The sequence below is a fragment of the Gouania willdenowi genome, chromosome 16 (assembly GCF_900634775.1).
Source record: "Gouania willdenowi chromosome 16, fGouWil2.1, whole genome shotgun sequence".
In the NCBI taxonomy this organism is placed as follows: Eukaryota; Metazoa; Chordata; class Actinopteri; order Blenniiformes; family Gobiesocidae; genus Gouania; species Gouania willdenowi.
Genome location: NC_041059.1, coordinates 28,172,954 through 28,197,033, shown reverse-complemented (window position 1 = coordinate 28,197,033; position 24,080 = coordinate 28,172,954). Strand labels below are relative to the sequence as shown.

At 38.2% G+C, this 24,080-nt stretch overlaps 1 protein-coding gene across 1 annotated transcript in view; it reads left to right on the top strand.

Moving 5' to 3' along the window:
* Window positions 1-3,553: 3,553 nt before the first annotated feature.
* LOC114477891 (zinc finger protein 236-like) overlaps window positions 3,554-24,080 on the top strand; it is a 42,249-nt gene continuing 21,722 nt past the window's right edge. The window contains 6 exon segments of the mRNA XM_028470560.1: window positions 3,554-3,641; window positions 6,486-6,625; window positions 15,181-15,345; window positions 15,638-15,816; window positions 19,981-20,111; window positions 23,200-23,372. Coding sequence (XP_028326361.1) covers window positions 3,590-3,641; window positions 6,486-6,625; window positions 15,181-15,345; window positions 15,638-15,816; window positions 19,981-20,111; window positions 23,200-23,372 — 840 coding nt within the window. The 5' untranslated portion in view covers window positions 3,554-3,589.

The window sequence follows — 24,080 nt, the reverse complement described above, 5'->3', positions numbered from 1 at the left end:
ATCACGATAGTAAAATGACATGCTAATATTGTTGAAAAAGAACATGTCCATATCTTAATTCTAGCCTGTGTAAACTGGTATATTTTTTAAAGAATGTCATGATTTGGTTTTTAATTTAGAATGGCTTGAATTGTTAATCCAGTAACACATCTATTAGTGGACCTTTTGTGGACTTTAAAAAGGAATTTTAAGTTCACTTTAGTTGAAAAGCTCATAATCACTGTATTTACAAATAAATGCAGAGTTAGTCAAATACATTATTATTAGTAAATAATCTTTCAAACAGCATTTTTTGTGTTTTTTTCTCTTTCCATTGTTTGCCCAGTATCGTATATTGTCCCGTCTCGTGAATTCTTATATTGTCCCACTTTTAACAATTTTGCTTTACTAGTAAGATCGACTCGTGCACACGTGTGCCAAAAACCTTTAGTAGTAAGAAAATCTCACTCGTAGTTCTAATAGTCTGTTTTTAGTTTACTAGTATAGCCAAAAGATTCGCTAGTAATCACATTTTTCTAAAGACAGTGGAAGCCTAAATTTCATTTTCCCCCCGCTCCCTTATTAGCATATAAAGCTTACTAGTAGTACTGGTGGCAAGTTTTGCTTCACTAGTAAAGTGTACAAGTAGCCTACATGTACTCCAAATGTAACTACTAGTAGAGCTCATTTATGGTTGATATCAATTATATCAAACTTATGCTCAAATGGCTTTACAAATATTGTTTAATAGTAATACTACTATATCTCACTTGCAGTACCAGTAAACAAGTAGACTGTATTTAGTCTACCAGTAGTACTAGTAAAGCCAAAATATTCACAAGTAGGGTAGTATGAGTAGACCAAATGCAAATTCAGTAGGAGGGATTAAAACCAAATCCAGCTCCCTGATTGGTTGTACTAATTCTGAATGCTTGAATGAGCTTTTTCCTGCCCCGTTAATAAGATATAGGCCAGGGCATAGTAGTAGGCATACTAGTGAACATATTTTCATTCTACTAGTAGCGGTAGTAGTGACACATTTTGCTTCACTAAGTCTACTCATGCACTAGTGAACCAAAATGAAGTATATGTATTTTGAATTGGCAGTGGCAATCCGTACGATTGCCGTATCAATATACCGACATTCTATCCGTACGCAGCGCCCATATTTGGCCAGTTTAGGTCACGTGATAGGTCAGTCATTGGCCAGTTTAGGTCACGTGACTAAGACTAACCCAAACCCAAACCCTAAACATAAAAATTGTTGTGATATATATCCCTAACCCTAAGATGCTACGTACTTGTACTTTGGTAATCGTACCAATAGCACCAGGGGTTGTCCGTATGGCAAAAGTACAAATAGACACTTTCTTTTAAATTTGACTACTGGTAGAGCTTAACTATGGTTGATATTAATGATATCAAACGACTCACTAACGACTTTCCATAAAACAAACATTAATGTTGCAACTCTTTCACTTTACCCTCTCATTCTATTCCTTAGGTAAATTCCAGCTGAGTCAGGGCTCTAGGCAGGATACAAAGTGGACAGGTCAATATACAGCTTCATGCTAATAGGCCACCAGGTAGACTTAAACGCACCATTTTTGTACCTAAAAGGCTCAGGGGTCAACTTCTGCAAATTTTTCAGATAAATGTTTTAACCTTAACCCATTTATAATGACCATTTCTGGGTAAGCTAGACAGAGCATGTAGGCCTGCTTGAGTCCAATTAATTTCTGTCAGTTCTGAGTTAAGTAAAGAAAGTGTCTATTCGTACGGTTGCCGTATGGTCAACCCCCGGTGCTATTGGTATGTTTACCGAAGTACACGTACGTAGGGTAAGGGTTAGGTTATAATCCTATATCGCAACAATTTTTACGGTTAAGGTTAGGGTTAGGTTTAGTCTTAGTCACGTGACCTAAACTGGCCAATGAGGGGCACTGCGTATGAATAGAATGTTGGTATATTGATACAGCAACCGTACAAATAGCCACTGCCTGAGGTAAATGCTGGACATCTTCCTGGTTCAAAGTAAACTGAGCTTTTGTTTTGTGTCTTTTGTCTGCATCACTAAGTTTTCTAAGCCGATCAATTTGTCTATACTGTTTTCAATGTTGCCCATTTCTCTTGTTTTATCAAAAGATTTTGAACAGTGTAGTTGATTCCTAAGAATGAGACTTACAACTTGTGTAGGGTAGACATATTACTAATGCAGTAAACAGACCTATTGTAGGTAGGAATAAACAGTCGTTTGATCTGGGTTTTTTCATGGTTTTCTTTTTTTTTAGCCATCCACCATGTTCCATGGGCCAGATATGAATAAAGAAACTGGCTCATCTATGTCAAGCAGCCAGTTCTAGGTACTATCCAATCTGACCCACCAAGCCAAAAGAAAAGCATTGATCCTATGCACTGGTGAAAGCAACATATTACTAGTACTCACATTACTGTACTTGACTTGCTTTTATGGGTACTGATAGTTTTTGAGTTATTATGTACTTCATAAAAAAGTAAAGTCATTCATTATATTTCTACACCCAACCGTTACTGAGTAAATTCATATATTTTGATTTAAAATTATCAACAGACAACGATCAAATAATCTATATGTTCTTAGTCGTGCCATTTCTGATCAACACCCAGCCACTTTCTTTGGTTCAGGTTGGGGTTTTTACTCACATGGCACATTTGGCATGGCACTGTTCATAAATGTAGCTATACTTAGAGCCTGATCATTTTTATTTTTACTTTGAATTGAATTAATTTGTGTTATTTTATTGAAAAAAATAATTGTACATTTTGACAAACCTTTTATTTTATCCGCATGCCTTTGTGGAAAATCAGTCATGCGACCAAAACTGACCAATGACTGAATTATCACATGACCTGAACTGGCCAAACAGAGGCGCTGCGTACGAACAGAATGTCGATATATTGATATGGCAACTGTATGGATAGCCACTGCCTACTGTTATATTGAGCAACTATTTACATGTACTAGAGTATTTTATGTAGGACTTACTTGTACTTGAGTACAATTTCAATCAAGTAACAATACTTCTACTTGAGTAAAATATCAGTATTCTTTACACCTCTGATGATATGTATTTATAACCAAATATTTCTTACTGAAAGTCTTGCAGTTTAGTTGACTGTGATTCAGGGTTTCTAGCTAGTGCATCCAGGAATAAGGTACATTAAAAAAAAAAAAAAATGAAAAATGATTTTCTTTGGTTAAGAAAAGTTGACTTATTTCAATAACAAAAGAGACGATTGCACTTTATTTATTAAAAAAAAAAAAAAAAAAAAAAAAAAGTAGCTTGCTGATATAGTGCAAAATGACACATTTTGAAAGATAACACTGCACATGATTTAGGGATTCACTCATATAACTAGCCTCTGTCTTCCTATTTAAGCTGTCAGTGTTACATTTGTTCCAGAAACTGTCGTTTACATGTATTATACAGTCAAACAAACAGTAGATGTCTCCCTTGTCCGTGCTTCTGTGTGTATCTGCTGGTTCTGCTGCTGCTGCTGCTGATGATGACAGAGTCGCCATTTTGAAAAGCAGAGCGTTCACAGCACACCCGCCCTGAGTACTGGAACTATGCCGCGGGGCCGACCTCGCAAACTGAGAGTTAAAAGCAACGACGAAACAGGTAACAAGTCCCATTATGCAAAGAATAAAACACACGAATTATGGGCTTTCCAAATAACCCGGTATGCGTGCGTGAAACATCTCCGTGGTGGATATATTGCCACTTGAATGTAGTGTATATAGTCCCCGGATATAGTATTGCGGGTGGGCTCTGCTTTGTACGGCGAAGTAGTGATTCAGGCGGAATGATATTAATAACGTTCGGGTGCCTGTTCTTATTGGCTTCCAGTCTAAATTGGTGTCCGCGGGCAGCGGAGCGACACCGCTGCTGAGCGTCACTTAGAGCGCTCAGTTATCACTTAAAGTGCCTTAATAAGTCATTTGTTGTTAGCTTGTTATTGCTAACTAGCGTACATTGCTATTACTAGCTCCGTGCTAACACGTCAAAAAATGCTGTCCATTGTTTAGAAGCACCAAGCCGCAGATAGTGAGTTGTTCAGCAGTATTTTACTACATCACCACATCGTATTTATTAGAACCGAATCTTTATTTATGCCACCTTTGGAATGATACACCGAAAAACGGATCCTAGCTCGGTGGCTAAACGAGAACACTAACGGATAAATGTGAGCGTCTTAACATTACCACAAACCCACAATAATTAAATAACTTGAACTCCACTCAGGATGGTCAAAACAACAGGGTTTTGTGACAGTGACAAGTTGCCATGGTGATTATTAAATTGCATTCATCACAAAAGGTTCACCCTTTATTTAACCCTAATGTGATAAATTTAAATATTTATATGCTACATTATGTTACTGGAAATTAGTAAGTGTTCACCTATGTGGGTTTGTGGTAATTTATTTACTGTAGACATATGAAATCTATTTGAGTCTGTCTTGTTAATGTCTTTTTTTTAATTTTTATTTATCTTTTAAAAAAATGATTGTCATAATTAGAGGTGACTCGTCACTAGGTGGCGCTGTGGTAACGCTGCGTTAAAATAGCTGGGAAATTTAATGGAAATAGGAACTATTAAAGTGTTAAAAATATAATTTTTGTGCATAATGCAAATGAAACTGACCCAGAGCTTGTGTCACATCAGCTCAGCTAAAATGTCCTTCATAATACTCACTATATTTTGCTGCTTTATGCATTATCTAGTTGCTAGTTTTGATTTATTTTATTTGCATTTTTTATTTATTTATGTCCAACAGTCGTATATTTGCACTATTATCCTACGTTGGTATTTCTTATTTTGTTCTTACTGTGTGCTATTCTATTGTTGCTGTTCTATTTTTTTCTTTTCTATTAATAATTGTTCCCCAGACAATCAAAAAAAGTGTCTATTTAGAAAAATATCTTGTTAATTGTCTAATAATAGTAACAATATTATTTTTAATAATATTAAGTGTGTCACCATCTGACATTGATATAGAATATCAGTCCATTATCAGTAAAAAAATAAAAAATAAAACCCAAACAAACAAATAAATATAATAATATATAAACATAAGTAATATAATATAGATTGTTTTTATTGGATTTAATGAGTTTATTTTTCAGGGTCTTCTGATTTATTATTTATTTATTTATTTCATATAATGGTTGTGTGTTCTGATATTTAAAGTTAAAATTCAAAAATGATTTATTTGAGAAGTCAAAATACCTAAAACTGCAAGAAATAATAAACTACAACACACAAATACACGCATTTAGGGCTTCATCAAAAAAACTACCACATCGAATACAAAAACGTTTCACATACAATCAAAATCCCTATGAATTCAGACATAATAATGTGTTTAGACCAAACAGGGTCAAATCAAACGTTGGCAAACATAGTACTGTGTATAGAGCCATGAACCTCTGGAACAGCCTTGACGAAGAGACACAACAGTCCATTAATCTGAAACGATTTAAGGAGAAAACGAGGAGTACATTTCTACATGCATACAGATCTCAAGTCAACTCTTCATTGAACGTTGGAGAGTTGGAGGAACGTAAACAATGACTGGAAAAGAAAGCTCGTGGAAATACGGAGGAAAAAGACTGTGAAGAGGAGTAACAACAGGAAAAATGACTGCAGACGAGAACACATCACAAAAGAAAAAAAAAAGGACAAAAAAAAAAAAAAAAAAAGGGAAGAAACGAGGTTGGATGTAAAATTATCTGTGTTCAAATTAGGGGACGGATCTGGATAAGCATAATGCTTTTTTCCGTCGCCCTTTCCGGCATGAAAAAGGACAAAAAAAAAAACAATGATGTGATTTTGCTCTGAATGTCAAATGAATTTCTGTGAATGCAACCATGTCGGAAATGAACTGAATAAATAAATAAAAATAAAAATAAAAAATTCATGTAACCCATTGGTTAAATAGAAAATGGTTGATACATAGACATATCTGTTGCTGACTATTGCTCTCTGTTTGAGTAATATCCCCTGATCAAGCCTTTTCTACAATTCCACCATAACTAATTAAGTAATAATATTATGTATGGACAATTCTCAAGAAAGAGTGCAGTATTGGTATCAAGTCAGAAGAGAAAAAGTTATATCAGGACACCCTTAATTATTATTTATAATTACTGAATATTTCATTTAGTTAGAATTTGTATTTAAAATCAATATAAGATTTTGGAAGCACAGTAATAATTATTAGTTATAATAATTCTTGTTGTAGCTATATTTGTGTTTCTGACATTAGCTTGTCCTTACCAGTGTCATTGTGCTGGTCCACGTCTCAAGTTCTCAACTCTGCATGGAAAAAAAAGGGTATTAATTTACAATAATGTGGTTCATTTGGTTTTCTAAGGTTATCATCATCTTTCCTCTTTTTTTTTTTTTTTTTACAAACTTGTATACAGATTATCACATCTGGCATCGTGTTGTTTTCTGTAGGTGTGGATGCTGGTGAGAGGACAGCTGAAAGTCTGAGAGATGAAGACCTCAAGGAGAAGAAGTGCACGATCTGCTCCCATGTGTTCACCACAGAAAGCCAGCAGCAGAAGCACCTGCGGGAGCATGAGGCCAATGATAAGGTGGGTGGCTGATTTTAAATGTTTTTACTGCTGATTTTAATGTTCTTAGTGATTTTTAAGTTATTGAATGTTTTCTGTTGCACTTTTTTAGGGCGGTGTCACATACTGAGTTTACCTCTGTACTGAGATTATAACCCTAATCCTAACCCTAACCCAATCCAATAAACAAAATAAAACTCGTGTCCGTTCACTTTTAAAACAAAAATACCGGACTCAAAATGCCTCTCACCTTCTTCTTCTTCTTCTTCTTCTTCTTCTTCTTCTTCCTCCTCCTCCTTCTTCTTCTTCTTCTTCTTCTTCTTCTTCTTCTTCTTCTCTTCTTCTTCTTCTTCTTCTTCTTCTTCTTCTTCTTCTTCTTCTTCTTCTTCTTCTTCTTCTTCTTCTTCTCCTTCTCCTTCTCCTTCTCCTTCTCCTTCTCCTTCTCCTCCTTCTTTTTCTTTTTCTTCTTTTTCTCCTTCTTCTTTTAAAATCGCTACTCCTATGTTATTTGTGAATGGATTGGGCACAGATGCTCAGAGCCTGATTTTTGATTTGAAAAAAAAATTAAAATTGATTTCTCATTCATTTGCGAGTCAAATATTACAACGGTTGGTGGTACCGAATCATTGACACATACCAATGTCACGGGGGCGCCAGGGGGACCCCGAGGGCCCCATTTTTCAAATGACTACTACTCATCAGATCAGTATGCAGTTTGGTATGAATGAATATGATGAGACGCTCGGAGCCCCCATTTGCGGTCATTTCCAAATTTATAGGAACATAGTTGTGTGATATATTCTTTCAAAGGTAATTCAACGTAGATTACGATTATGCCTTGTACAAGTTTTATAACATTGTACAATACAATCATATTTATTACACTTTATAAGTGCATGGCAATATACAGATATTCAAAAGAGGATTGCACAAATAATTAGATAAAAAAAATAATAATAATATATAAAAACCTGAACATAAAAACAAAAGCACAAACTATGCTCATCTTTTTAGGATAGCAAATCCAACATGGGACTCCATCTTTTAAGGAACAGCTCTTTCTGAAGCCTCAGAGAATAGGTAATTTATTCCATCCGATAAATTTCTCTTACTTTCTCAATCCAATTAGAATAAGTAGGTTGGTCAGACTGCAGCCATTTAATGCTGATACATTTGAGTGCAGCTGTCAGCAAAATTCTTAGCAGATATTTTCTACTATTTCCTACAAACCCATCAGGAATTGTACCCAAAATGGCCATCTGTGGCTCTTTAGCAAATGGTTGAAAACATGATTCCAGAAGGGACCAATCTTTGGACAAGCCCAGAAAATATTAGTACCACAATTTCGCCAACAAGTATCAGGATTTACCGGATTCATTTTTGAAGTTATTTCTGGTGTCCTGAAGTATCTTGTTAAAACTTTCCATTTAAACTCTCTCCACCAGGTGCGCTTCAGAGCACATTTCGTCCCACCTCTCTTCATTAATTTCGGTGCCAATCTCAGCTTCCCACCTTACCCATATATTAGAAGTATTGTTTGTATTCAAATTATGAAATTCCTTATAAAAATGGCTTATTACTTTTGGAGGTCGATGACCTTGTTGTACTGTTATAAGAAAAGCCTCAACAGGTGATGGTTCCAACACTTTTTCCCATTCTTTATGTTTTGTCAAAAAGCTCCTTAATTGTAAATATCCAAAGAAATCTGAGGAAGGAAGCCTAAACTGACCTCTCAGCTTGTTGTGGGATTTGAGATATATAGCAGTACGTCATCTGCATAAATAGATAACCTATGTTGTTGACCATTTATTGAAAATCCCTGGATATCATTGTCGTCTCTAATTAACTGTGCTAAAGGTTCAATACTTATATTGAACAGCAGGGGCGACAATGAGCAACCCTGGTGACAGCCACGTTCCAGTGTGAATCTGTTAGACATTGTTCTATTTACTTTTACTGCAGCCAATGGGTTAGAATATAAAATTTGTATCCAGTTAATACAATTTGGGCCAAATTGAAATCTTTTCAGTGTATGTCTTAAGTACTGCCAGGACACACGTTCGAATGCTTTTTGGGCATCAAGAGACAATATCATAGCTTCTTCTTGTTTTGTTTTTGAATGGGCCATCAAATTCAAAAGCCTACGAACATTGTCCCCATAGTGCCTTCCTGTCATGAACCCCGTTTGGTCCGGGTTTATGACTTCTGTAATAATTTTACTGAGACGTTTGGCTAATATTGCTGTAAGAATACGTAAATCAGTGTTAAGTAATGATATTGGTCCGTATGATTGGCAATTTGTGGAATCTTTTCCCTCCTTATGTATTACAACAATTGCAACATCATTCCAGGAAGGTGCCATTAATTTGGTTTGCAATGCATGTTGGTAAGCCTTTAACAATAGGGGGGGGACCTTTTCCTTAAATAGTTTATAAAATTCGTTAATGAAGCCATCAGGGCCTGGGCTTTTATTACTTTTTAAATTTGATATCACCTGTTTAACTTCCTGTTCTTGGATTGGTTCATCTAATTGTGTTGCTAATGATTCAGGGAGAGTTTTTATCTGGATACTTTTAAAAAAATCTGATATTAAATTGTCATCATTACATGTGTCAGCATTTTTATACATGCCTTGCACAATTTGATTGACACCTTTCTTTTTAGACAACTTCTATTAAAGTCTTTTTCTCATTGATTTGTGAGTCAAATATTGATGGTACCGAATCATGACACACACCATTATATGAATGGGGCCCATTACTCCATATGCGCCCCATTTTTCAAATGACTACTACTCCATTAGTGCTCGTTGAATTGGGCTGTAATTTGACATGGATATTCTATGAGCGGATGTCAAGAGCCTCTCTGAGACCTTTTTCAAAGGGTAATTTTAATTTTTTCGGAACATAGACGTGTGATATATATCGTTTCAAAGGCAATTCAACGTAGATTATGTTTTTACATCCCACAATGTCATTTGTTTTACTCGATGGAACCGAGTCATTTCACTTCATTCTTGGGAACGTGGTATGTGCTATTTGGCACGGAGACAAGTGTATGAAATTATTATAAGATTATGATAAGTTATGTTTTTGGGGAGGATGCTCTTGAGTTTCTTCTACTTTAATTTTAGCTCCTGTACGTAAATTAAAGACACTATCCAACATTAAACTCAGCTGTTGCACTGAGTGATCGTGTCCCAGCCGTGGGTGGATTTGGGCTAAGCTGGTGTTTTAACATCAGAGCGTGAGATGTCCTGAATTTTTCAGCTCCCATGATTTTTCGACCCAATGCAGAAATTTGATTGGCTGCCATTGACAGGGCAGGTTATTGTGCCGATCACACCTCCTACCAAAGCTTCTAGAATGGACTGTTACCAGCAGCCTGGTGCATGCTGGGAGTTTCAACCAGCCTTTGGTTTAGTTTTTCACTCACACATTTCTGAGCATATTTATGTAATAACTGCTTGTCATTGGTGCTGTTTGCAAATGTATTGTATGTAATCAAACATGAAATTCCTCACAGGGGTCCCTACATTTTTTTGATACTATATATTAACGAAAATTATTCAATCTCAACATAGAGATTTTTGGAGAACAACCTTGGAAAGAACAGTAACTTGTGTTCAAACCAACTATATTTATTTTTATGTAAAGGGACAACTAGGATACCTAGATAGAGTGATGGAGGAATAGATGGAATTTTTTTTTGGGCTAGATTATTGCTAAGGTCTAGTAATGCATTTGCTAGAGTGTGTCCTGGACCCATTCTAATATAAAATTATAGCTTCTGTGCAGCAATGTTCAGGGCAAGGCAATTTTCGACAAAATGGGGCAAAAAAAAAAAAAAAAGGTGGCATTCTAATGTGCATTTTATATCAGTTGAGGCTTGAACTCACAATTTCACAATAATTTCACAAAATTGGGATATCTTGAAAAAGTGTAATGGTTTTTGTCATTCATTTCAGGAAGTGAAACCTCTATATGATATAGACTCATGACATATAGAGTGCAAAGTTCCAAGCCTTTATTTCATTTCTATTTGTGATTAAAAAAACAAAACAAAAAACAAAACACAAACAAATCCATTGTTCACCTGAACCCAGTCAAGACTATAGAAACCCTGGGATTATTTCACGCACCGAGCATCTTAAGTTAACATCTTAATAAACAAATAAACAATGGCCTACTACCAGGGCTATGTGCTTAGAATGATGCAATATTCTCCAGCTACTTTTTAACTTTCACATTTGATCCATTTTTTCCTTCAACATTTAAGAAATCAAAAGTACTCCCCATGTCAAGGACACGTCTTCAATTATTTCCTGAATCCTTTGGTCCTTGTTCGGCTTGAGCAAGATTCTTGTTTCCATCTTTGTATCAAAGTATTTTCGCAACAGTGTGTCTCTGCACACCAGAATTGACCCTTTGATTTGATTCAAAAGTATTTCAATCTTATTAAAGGTCCAGTATTATGCTATTTTTCACCCATCTCCATTTTTTCTAAGAACCCCAACAACATAGTATTAGAGGTTTATTTTCCCAAACTCGCCTGTTTTCCAGGGTTTTAGCCCTATGAAAAGTCAGTTTAATGACGCTTCTAAAACCACGCTGTTTTAGGGCCTTCATGCATAAGCAGAGTGGGCGTGTCTGTAGACGCTGACTCCACACGACAGCTTTATTACAATAGCAATTTTCTTTTGCTATCCACACACTCTTGTAATTGTTTTCAGCCAAAAAACTGCACATTACAGTAAAACACATGGCTATTTAAGCGGTTATTGTGATTGTGAGTCTGACAAAAGCTGCTCCAAGGTGTGTGTTCATCACATCAGAGCAAAGTTAGTCAGCTGTTTGAGCTGTTTCAAACACTCACCGGAGCTGCTACGTTGCTCTTTCCTCCTCCTCTCCACTATTGATTACAGGAATTGTCCATTCAAGGTGATAGTCCACTGTTTTGTCCTACCACTGCATCGCATTGGGTCACAAACACGTCAAATCATGTCAAAGGAAAGGCAATATAACGGTTACTACAGGGCTCGAGACTGCGACCAAAATGGTCGCATATGCGACTATGTTTTCAGTGTGCGAGTGAAAATTTTATCTGGTCGCATCCGCACGAGTGCGTATGGGTGACCTTATTTTGGACGGAGCGGCTGAGAGCTTCGTCCCGTCCCACAGAGTGCACCTCTCTCTCTCTCTCTCTCTCTCTCTCACGCCGCGCTGCAGGTGAGAAGATGGTTTTGAGTTTGACACATGCACCCACGTGTTTCCGTGAGTTTTATGGATGAAATTACCACATGTTGATATTCTACTTGGTCTCTTCCTCGCTTAAAATGCTTTCAGAACTTTCAAATTTGGAGACTCAGATTCAGAATACTTTATTTATACCTGAGGGGCTATTCAGTTCGCAGTAGTGGGTTGGGTTGCAGCAAGAGACAGAACATCACACACACATCCACATTTCATCTTATCAGTCAGTCACTGTGCAGGACAAAAACACAGCCATGAAGTAGCTACAGCAGTTTCAACATTGCGTTAAAGTTTAATAATGGCAATAGATTATTAAAAATGGATTCAACCCTAAAAATTGCATGAGACATCTCATTTGCCCCTCTCACTAGTATTTAAAAGCTTGATGGCGGAAGGAATAAAAGACTTTGCGTACCTATTTGTCTTCCTGCTGGGAGCGAAATAGTGCCTATCAGAGGGGTAGTGAGTGGAGCAGTCCCATCATTCTGGTGCCAAAAAAGGATGGGCCTGCACTTTTGCCTGGATTTCAGGACGTTCAACACCCAGGCAAAGTTTGACCCCTACCCCATGCCGAGGGTGGATGACCTGGTGGAACACCTTGGCAAAGCTAAGTACCTGAGCACGCTGGACTTACGCAAAGGGTACTGGCAGGTGCCATTGGTGGAGGACAGTAAAGAGCTCACCACCTTTAGGACAACTTTTGGGCATTTCCAGTTCACCATGCTCCCTTTTGGATTGCATGGGGCACCCGCTACCTTCCAGCGGTTTATGGACAGTCCTCAGGGGCATGGAGGGCTTTGCGGCTGCCTACTTAAACGATATTGCTGTGTACGGTACCAGTTGGGATGAACATTTACAATACCTGGGCCATATCCTGTCTTTGATAAAAGAAGCAGGCCTGACCATCCACCCCAATAAGTGCACCTTGGCGAGGGAAGAGACTTCTTACCATGGCTATATATTGGGTCGGGGTGTCATCCGGTGGGCAAGGTGGAAGCCAACATGTCTGCAGAGCAACCTACCACCAAGGCTTATATTAGCTGCAAGCTCCTACCGAGGGATTGTAACTACTCCACCATTGAAAAGGAGTGTCTTGCAATCAAGTGGGCCCTGGACTCTTTCAGGTATTACCTGATGGGCTGTGTTGGAGACGGACCACAAGGCATTGTCATAGTTAAAGTGTATGAGAGACACACGCACATATAACCAGGTGGTTCTTGGCTATACAGCCTTTAGACTTTCAGGTGCTGTACCGTTCTGGGAAATTGAATTGCATTGCAGACTTTCTCTTCAGCGTGCCACAGGGGGCTTTCCAGAAGGGGAGGGGGGATGTCACGGAGTGAGCCGTGACGCTCACTCTATAGGTAGTGAGCACAGTCAGCTAATGCTGGCAGCTTAACATCTGTTAACTTTATGCTACTGCCATCATCATTCCCTTCATCTGGCTGTTATCATTGTTCTGGTTACTGGTTTGATTATGCTTGTGCACCCTCTTCAATAACCATGTTACCAGTCAAACAACTTCCACTGTGCAGGGAAAGGCCTACCAGCATTTGTGTTTGTTTGTTTGTTAGCAGGTTACTTGCCTCCATTTTGACAGCAGCACTTCTAGCTTTGCAGGAAACCAGAAGGACTAAACCAAGTCATGTAAATAGGGGTGTTTGGTAGGCTGGTGTTGGGACAAACCATTTGTACAGGGGTATTTGTGTAATTTTGGTTTGTTATGGATTTTTAAAGCATTGTAGGTGAATGAATTAACATTTATTTTTATGGATGCTTGAAGTAAGCGGTGTTTCAGGAATATGAGCCTTTTCTAAAGGTGCGTTCACTAAGAACGCCACTTCAGTGACTATAGTGGCTTAAATCACTCGTGATTAGTTAAGCGTTTTTGGTCACTTTATCACTTCAGTGACGTGACGAGCGGGAATAATATGAATAAAATGTATCTGGAGAGACATGGCAACAGCATAGGATGGCTGCATAGAGTGCCCTCCCGTTACACTGGCTATAAAGACAGTGACTGCCGCTTCATATCGCATCATTTATATTGATTTTTATTGTAATATTGTCGCCAGTCATCTCAACGTCCCAAAAATATGTTAAAAAAAAAAAGACTGACGGCAGATGCGAACCCGCGACCCATCGCTCCCTGGATCAGTGTCACAGAGCCACAAAAGTGGATTTATTTTAATGGCCATATCCCCTTTACATTCTCCACATGTTTGTATCCAGGGAACTTTACTACAGACGTCAGTCGGCGTTTAATGCAGATCAACCTCTCAGTGTCTTTCACTTAATGCTCTGTATCCACAATGTTATAAAAAAAAACAAAAAAAACGTAAAGCAACACAACATTAGTAATGATGTGAGCACGTCTGTGGTGTGTGACGTTAATAATGTGTCACAGAGAGAGTGTTATGGTTCATTAAAGTGTTCAGAAGCGGTGGGCGGAGCCAGGTAGAAACCCAGGGTTTCTTCGATAAAACCTGCCAGCGACCAGGTTTAGTTCACGAACAATGTTACCATGGTGACATACTCAGAGAAGAACATACCTCGCGTTTAGGAATGGGATACTCAGAGTTTCCCTCATTTGAGCCCAAACATACTCAGTTTGAACATAACCCGCTTTATGGAATACCCCTCAGAACTGATAAAGCTGACAGCAAAGCAAACAAAGGGTAAAGTAGATATGTTCAGGATTTGTAATATGTAGCCTGGCATCCCAATGGCCTTTTCTTTTGTGTTTGCTCAGTTTTTGGTTTACTGTTTTGGGGATTCACTGTAAATATGTTACACCAGCCAAAGAAGATAAATAAACTGAAAAAGTTTAAACTGAATTCTGCTCTCAAGTCCGTCTGTCCCCGGTCATCCTACCACAGAGGGCATTAAAGCAAACATCTCTTGAACATGATGTAGATGACCAGTGATGTTCTTTGCTTTTTGGAGCACCTGCCTGCTCAGGAATCTGCACACAGAGATATTTAACCTCAGTGTGCTTCCGGTTTTTGTCGCTGTAGGTTTGAAATGCTTCTTGGGAAACTTGAAAGTATAGAGATTCCTTTTATTGTCCTTGTACAAAGTACAAACGAAATTGCACATGCCCCTCCCAACAACATTCAAGTACACATATTCAAGCCAAACAGACAGTTATCATAAAAACAACATAAGGTAGGTTAAAAGTCTTTCGGAATAAAAAGTTTATCAGTATTAAAGTTAATCCGAATAAAAGTGCATGGGTATAAAAAAGTTCATCAGTATGAAAGTGCATGGTATAAAATATAACACTGTATACATTCTAACAAACTTTTTTACTGTTCCCTTCAGCCTCACCGATGTGACTACTGCTCACAGACGTTTAATGTGGAGTTCAACCTCACACTGCACAAGTCCACACACACAACCTCCAACTTCACCTGCCCGGTTTGCAACAAGAGGTTCTCACGGATCGCCAGCCTCAAATCCCACGTCATGCTGCACGAGAAGGAGGAGGTGAATCTCCTGTTCCCTCACACACGCACGCACGCACGCACGCACGCACGCACGCACGCACGCACGCACGCACGCACGCACGCACGCACGCACGCACGCACGCACGCACGCACGCACGCACGCACGCACCCCCACACACACACACACACACCCACACACACACACACACACACGCACACACACACACACACACACACACACACACACACACACACACACACACGAGCATCCTGCTTTATAGAGTATGTATTACAGATATTTATTTGAACAGTTTTTACTCTCTCCCCTGCAGAATCTGATTTGTGCAGAATGTGGAGATGAGTTTGTCCTTCAGAGCCAGCTCTCTCTGCACCTGGAGGAGCACCGCAAGGAGCTCTCAGGTGTTCAAGTTTATTCCTGCAAGACCTGCGACAAGGAGTTCAAGACATCAGGACAGATCAAGGAGCACATGAAGTCTCATATGAAGATGAGGTGAGAGGAACTGCGCTCTTTGATCCATTCAGGCTGATTTATGATTGGAATAATGCCAGTGGGTAATGCTGTTTTTCAAGCTTTTAATAGTTTATCAACAACAAGCGCAACACTCTCTGAAAACCAATTATGAGATAAAATAAATGAAAATTACCAGTAAGTATATTCAGCATCCTTTTCCTATTCATGGATAGATATCCTTGGTTCTCTCATTAAAATACAAAATGAAGTTCTTGTATTCACTTCAATAGTTTCCTTTTGTTTTTTAATTTTTCTTTGTTTACACCTTTGTGTATCAAAATTGGTATCAGATAAAATCTAAAACCGAAGTCAGATAATTAAGCATTTTAATAAATTTTTCAGTCAAGTATTTGTGCTATAACTATGGCATGTTACTGCTAAACTAAAACTGTGATTTGTAGATTTTCCGAAATAGATCATCCACCTCTATTTACAAATGTTGCCCCACAATGTTTGAAATTCATATTATGAAAAATGAATGTTTGCAGTTTTTTTGATCACATATGAGGTAACTTGAGTGTCCACCGGCACACAGAATGTGAATTAAAACCATCCAGTCCTTTGTTTGTGGTCTGTGTAAAGGCTGTTTTATGTTTGACGCATCAACGTGCTGCGCGGAAATGAGACACATGGAACCCGCATGAAACAACGCATGTTGCATTTATACTTTGTGCGGCTTCCGCTACCAAACTGCAGGGGGCATTGTATTACAAACACACGCCAACCACGGTACGAAAGGAGAGTAGAAGAAGTAGCCGTTGTTTACAACATGGCGGCGACGGCTAGACTATGCGTCTACTTTTCCTATTTCTCCTCGAAGAAGAGGAAATTTGTTGTCGTTTGTTACTACTGAAACGGAAAAGAAAGCGAAGGTGGTCGACTCGTCCTTTAAATCGTAGGAACCATCTTTCCAGGAACTACAGTCCCCCTTGTAGAGAATTATAAAACATTTACATACTTTAATGTATTTGTAGGACTTTAAAAGTGCCTTCAGTGCCTCCTGTGGTGTAATTACTGTGTCCTCATTTGAAAGAGCCAGATTTTGGATAAAGGATTGGATCAAATATTGAAAATGGGTTCAAAACTAAAATCAGGTTCTGAGATCGGATTAGATCACGTAATCCAATCTTGGTTTAAATCCAGACCAAACCCTCAATTTGTGTTGTTCAAAACTTTTTTAGTAGGATTTGGATAACTCTGATCCCCCCAAAAATCAGGATTATTCTGAACCCAGCAGTGTGTTGAATTTAGGGTAGGCTTCAGGGACAAAATGTGATTTAAATTAAATTCAAACTGGTCAAATAAATTATATTTATCATGCAATAGACATCCATTTATTTATTGATGATTTTTCAACTGATTTTTAAAGCATAGAGTTGAATGTAGAGCAGTTCACACTAAGCTGTCAAAATAAACAATATTCAATTCTAACTCTAATTGGAAACTTGATGTTTACAGAAACATCCAAAAATCATTGTTCAAACATAGTTTCTGACAATGGCATTCATTACTACATGTCCAGAAGCTCTCTCATTCTGAGAGGACACAATTAATTCCACAGAAGAAGAAAAATTGTTTGAAAAATGTGGAATATATTTTTTGCTCTTTTCTTTTCTTTTTTATGGGGCAGATATAGTCTGGCTGGTCAAAAGATAATATACTAGTAAAGGTTTTTCTATTTTATTTTTTATTTTTAAAATAATTACTGTTTGAGTGACTCTATGCTGGCTTTATACCACGCAGTTTTTAAACACGTCTAGTAGCCTTCAGTGTGAAATTCAGTCTAATTTAGAGAACTTATTTCCCAGATTTTGTAATCCTAAAAGGTTTGGACTTGGATCAGACTGGATCCAACTTATCCAAATGGGATGAAATTAAGATTGATTGCCTAATCCTGGATGGCAAAAAAAGGGATTTCAAAATCTGGATAGTTTTGATCCAGATGATACCTTTTGAACAAATGGGCCAAACAGGTAAATACCTCTTTTGAGCCAAATTTAAGAATGAAATTAAGGGTGGGACGATATCTCGCGCTACAAGATATTGCAATATTACAAGATGTATCGTTGAGTGTACGAGTGGTGTTGCGATAGGATGGGGTGTCAGTAAAAAAAAAAAAAGAAACCGCATGATCTACTACACACCAGATTTTTATGGTTTGTTTAATTTTTAGATTCCTATTGAATTGAGAAGGGCATACTTAGAGTCAGTATGTTAATATGTTCAGAGTTAAAGTTAATTGAAAGCATGGTTAAGGTCCATCGTATCATTTCACTAAAAATGAACAAAAAACTAACCTTATATATTAGAGGACTGTTTGTGCTCTTCCTGTAGGTACCACTTTATTTCAGTATTTCAGTGCAGCATCACACTGCTTTTTGACATCCAATCATAATCCTACTCAAAACAGTTGTTAGAGAATTCCTCGAGTCTGCCTGGTTGTGGTAGTAAGAGAATCCTGCAAAGGTTAATTTGAAAGGAAACTAAGAATACGCAAATACTTTTTTCAGTTTTTGTCGTTGGAATGTAACACAGTTTAAAGGAATTTTCACATCAGCTATTTGGTCTGTTTTAAACAAGGATTTCCTGAGTACGTTTGGAGTGTCAGCAACTCCTTGAATGATGTCCACTGTATCTGCTTCAGTCTTGTGTTTACAGCATTATCAGTAACTTTGAAAGCAACTGAAGAACTGAAAAACTTTCTGCTGCTTTTTCACACCACGCTACATTGCGTTTAAGTGATACTGTGTTTTGCCGATTTGTACCCAGAATGAAATACGGCACAAAGGCTAACAACTGTTGTACATATCTAATTCTCATCCTGAATTTCCAAAACAGAGCAAGATAATGTAAAGGCGACCACTGGCGTGAAGGCAGGCGGAGAAGTTTTATTAGTTTCTACAATCGTTGCAATGAATTATTGAAATACCCTTTTGGTGTTTCCATTAACCCTATAAATCATCCTGCCATCTGAGCCAGTAATCCAATTAGAGCATTCTTCTGATTTAGGGGCGGATTTACTAAGATCTGAAATAAAGGGTGCATGGTAAACCTGGTGCATCCCTAAATCCTTTTGTGGCGCTGTGTCTTCACCTGCTGTTGGGAATTCACTAACATTGCGGCACTATTAGCTGCGTGTATAGACGTAGTTGAAACTGCCCTATTTAAATGAACATTTCGCTCGTTCAACGTGGAGAGGTGAGTGCACAGAAGCACAAAATGACTTTAAAAGAGGGTATATTGGAGGCAGATGGACTTCTCTGTCTGCTGCACAAACATTCAATAATGTAGAAAACGAAACAAACAAATAAAAATGCTGTTTAATAAACTTTAAACCTAATATTATTTTCTCACATAATCTAATGTGTCTGCTCCATCAGTTCCTTCTGAGCTCCTGCAGCGCTGTGTCACACACACTCTCAGATGTGAACATTGTTCCATCGCTGCGTAAATTGACACTCCTGACATCAGACATGAGAGTTTGACAGTCAAAACATGTAGAGGACGACACAGGAGCTCCCTGGAGCGGTGGGTTCAGAGCGACATCCAAGGAGCCACACTGGACTCCAGCTGCATTTCTCTCCCTCACACACTGAATTTTCTTATTCAGTGGCTTTTAATATTGACAATTGTTTTATTGAAAATTATTTTCTTATACTAGACAGGTTAACTGGAATCTTTTTTTTTTTCCATTTCCACTGTGTTTTGTGTTAACATTCAGTGCAGCAATGATCTCTGCGTGTGTGTTTGCACCTGCCTGTGAGTCGTACTATTCTACTGTGGTAAAACAATCACCGCAAACGGTTCCAGATTTGATGAATTGCATCGCGCCCACTGCTTTAATTTATTTACATTTCCTCCTCTCATTTTTTTGCATCCCTTATGAGATCAGCCTACTATACATATTCGAAAGAGAGAAGCGCACTAAATGGATTGTGGGCGCATTGTGATGCGCAGAAGACACTCAGTCCTTATTCCTTGGGGTTTGTACCCCTTATTAGCACGGAGAGTGACGTTTGCACACGTTTTGATACCCCTAAACCTTTAGTGAATCCACCCCTGATTCAGTGCCTAAAATATGAATTACTGTTGTAATTCTAAAAGATGATTGTATATTTGTTGATGTTTTTTGTCTCTCCTTAGGCCTCTCACCTCTCATACCAGAAACTACAAGAAAAGCGTTGACCGCAGTGGGTTCACTAAAAGCTGTCATCACTGTGGCAAAGCTTTCAAAAAGCCCAGCCAGCTTGTGAGACATATTCGGATACATACAGGTGAGCCGTCGGCAGCAAAGGAACCTCTATTGAAACAAAGTGTGAAAGCAAATGCAGACATTTAGGGTTTAAATTGGTGCACTATAACACAGTATTCCGAGGAAGGCTTCCTGCTGTTAAACTCTATCTGTGTGGGAAAATACCAAATTTGTTCCTTTTATATTTTAATAACATGAAGCACATTCACTGCACTGCATCGAGGGCACATGTGTCAAACTCAAAACCTGAGGGCCAAACCCGACCCTTCAGAGCATCAAATTTGACCCTCTCCAGAAAGTAAAAATGATACAAAAAACATAAAACTTTTTGTAAATTACTTAAATTATTAACTAATTCAGCCCCTCCAAATACAGAAAATCAATTAAAATCTACAATATTTGCAGATTCCAGTTTTCCAGTTCTTATATCACATGACAGCATTCATTTTTAATCTGAAAATGTTAATAGAACTCTCAATTTTTAAAAAACTTTCCTCAAATTATTCCACAAAATTTCCTCAAAATCAGGGAAATTTAAGTGAAGATCCTGCAGGGATTGATATACTCACACACTTTATCATTCATGTATCATTTATGTATGGAAGCGCAAACCAGGGAACATTAACTCATTCAGTGCCAGCCATTTTCAAAATTTCTACCTCCTCAGTGCCAGCCATTTTAGAGCATTTTGATGGATTTTTATTGACCCACAGAATATTTTGTTCTATGACAATCTGAATTCTGAATGACCAGATTCTGAAAGATAATACTCTCTAGTTTCATTTTGTTTCTAGCTTGTTTCGCCAGTATGTGACAAAAAGCTGAGAAAAATGGCTTCTTCTGAAAAAACCTATTAGTGACTTTGAAGCATTTTTTTTTTGCTTTAGGGACATTGGTCAACGCTTGCCTCGTTTTTTTTTTTTATCATTTTATCTCATCATCGCGACACTCTCAATAGTCCTCATAGTTCCACACATGCTCTGGTCAAGTGTGAGCTGCTGTGAACTGCTGGGAACTGGCATCAACTCTCGCGCCATTTTCTGTCTCTTAAACTCCTTTCCTCTCCTTCTGTGCTCTGCTCATCTCGGGTGATTTCTCATCCAAAGGTACATTGCTGCCACCCGTTGGTCACTAAATCATGGTACAAGTTAGATATTCACCAGAGAGCATTGTCACACTGTCTCCTAACAACCCCAGCCAAAAAATACAATTCAATCTATAGACGTGAATGCCACTCGACGTTTTTTTTTTTTTGTATTTAAGCCCAGTTCAAGTTTTATCCCACATCCCAAGGTGTGCCAGTGCATTGTAGACCAGTGTATGTGCAAAAACCGCTACTGAAAATCCAGGGCTGCCCCTGGCCTGCAGATGTAGCCAGGCCAGCAGAAAGAGACCAAGGAGCCCCAGGCCACCCCCCCCCCCCCCCCCCCCCACGGTCGAGCGGCCCCCCACATACACATCTGAGAAAGCCCCACGGAGGCGAGCACCCAGCGCATCCCGCCACCGACCCTAACCCCCAACCCCCAGGACGCAGGATTACGTCAAAAGTACTCAACGGATTTTGAGAAAATGTTAACCAAAGATAGAAGATTACATAACATTTTAGAGGAGATCCAGTTCACTATACTGATTCAGGATCACTTTGAAAAATAAAAAAAAACCCTATCATTGGTGAAATTTAAAAAATTCACATCTCAGTTTGTAATTGATTGATCTAAATGACATTTAACTCAGTTATGTCGGATTTGTTCTTCATTTACTCCACTAAGTTTCCTACAGATTGGATCCGGATTGCAAATTTCAACCCAATATCTCCAAAAAAGTGAGTTCCCACACATTTGGACCTACTGTATAGTTTTCTGTCCTAAGCTGACAGGAGTAACACACGGATTTGTTATTCTACTACCTAAGAACGTCTGCTTTTCAGCTAAATCTTTTCTGAGGTTTGGGTGCTTATTTGGATTACTGGGGCTTTTTTTCTTTTATCTTTCTTTTAACCAGGTATGAGTCACATTGAGACTCACATCTCTTTGAGATTTCAGTCTCTCTTTTCAGTGTGAATTGCAATTTACAAATCACTCTGTCCGTTCATCTGACCTCTAGCTGGATATATCTGTATTTGAATCCCAACTGGATGTATGTGAAAATCCTAGCAGATCAACTGTTCATAAAATACTATGTCTCGCCTGTCTGGCACCAACAACCACAGTTAACAGACTACAAACACCTTTCCTCTCCATTCTATTATTCAGTTAGGACTTCAACAGGTCATTGTTGCCATGTCTGTTTGTCTAAAACCAAAGAGTAGCTGCCAAATGGATGGTTAGCGATTCACATTAACAAGCATTCTAACAGATGTAACTAATTAAGTGTCCTAAACTTTTAAGCATAAGCCTAATTCAGAGATCACTGATGAGTTTCCACAGACCAAATAAATTGCTCTAATTCTCCAACCTGACAACTAACCATCTGTTAGGTATTCAGCACTGAAGATGTCCCCAAACCCTTTCCCCTATTCACATCAGGAAAAGCACATAGTTTAATATCAAATGGGACTAGATTGGAAAAATATCTAGTTGGTAACATTATGGTATTGTGACTTTCTATACCTTGTCTTTCAAAGCTTGGTCATTTGCATGAATTCCGAACATGTAAAAACATGACTTAGGGACCCGACAGAGGGACTTGTATATGAATGACCTCCAGCAGTAGACCGTAGTAAAAGAGTAGTTGAGTATTTTTTTGCATTTCAAAAGAATCATACATAAACAGATTTCTCAGAAACTCCGGATATCAGCTTTAACACAACATTCAAAAAGACTAAATTTATCTTGGAACTATTACACAGAAGTCAAGTGAAACTTCAAAAGAAGCATCAAAGTCATTCAACAGAACTTCTCTGATGAGATAAAAAAAAAGGAGATAAAAAAAAATTCCTGAAGAACATTGTCTGAATAAACAAAACCTTAACATAACATTGAAAAAGAAGAGAAAATGAATCTCCCTGGAACTAGATTCATATCTGCAAAACCGTTTCTTAGCTGTTTTGAAGATTCAGAATGTTAAAAGGATTATATTGGTGCCTTTTTTGATGTGATGCTCTCCTCCAGGTGAGCGACCCTACAAGTGCTCCCACTGTGGCAAGGCTTTCAACCAGAAGGTGGTGCTGCAAACTCACATGGTGAGACATACTGGGGAGAAACCACACCTGTGCATGTTCTGCCCTGCGTCCTTCTCCCAGAGGGGCAACCTGCACTCCCACGTTCAGAGGGTTCACTCAGAGGTAGGAAACACATTGAAACACACGGACATGGGAATTTTAGCCCTTGTTTCATTCGAGGTTCTTTTTTATTATTAGGTGAAGGTATCTTACGTACGCCACACATGCTTAATGTGTGGCATAACAGGACCTCAGACAGATGCCTCTTTGTAAGTACAGAGAGCCAATGGGGTCTCATTGCATCATTAAAGACTCAGTTAAATGTCCCTGCCCACTAGACTGTGTTTATTGTCACTCAATTGTGGGAAACCATTACGTTTCCCTTCTTCAGCTCTTACATTTTAAAACCTTTCATTTTGAGGACTTGGCCATTTTAGTCTGTCAGATTTTTTTGGTTTATTATACAGTGTCAAATTCATGACCCGGGGGCCAAATCCGGCCATTTGGAGCATCCAATTTGGCCTGTAGGGGAAAGTGAAAATGACAGAAGAGAAAACATGAATCATTGTGTAAATGAAACTCAACAATATTTGCAGCTACTCACAGTGTTCCTGGTGCTTATATATTGCATGATTGCAGTTATTTTTTATGTTAAACCGGTGAAAAAACTCAATTCTTACAAAATCCTTACATTTTTGACAAATTATCACATAATATGTCCCTTAATTAAATCCTAATTGGTCACAAAATATAAACACTTTAAAAGAACATCCTGTAGGGACTGATATCTATCACTTATTGCATGGATATTGTCGGTTTCTTACATATATA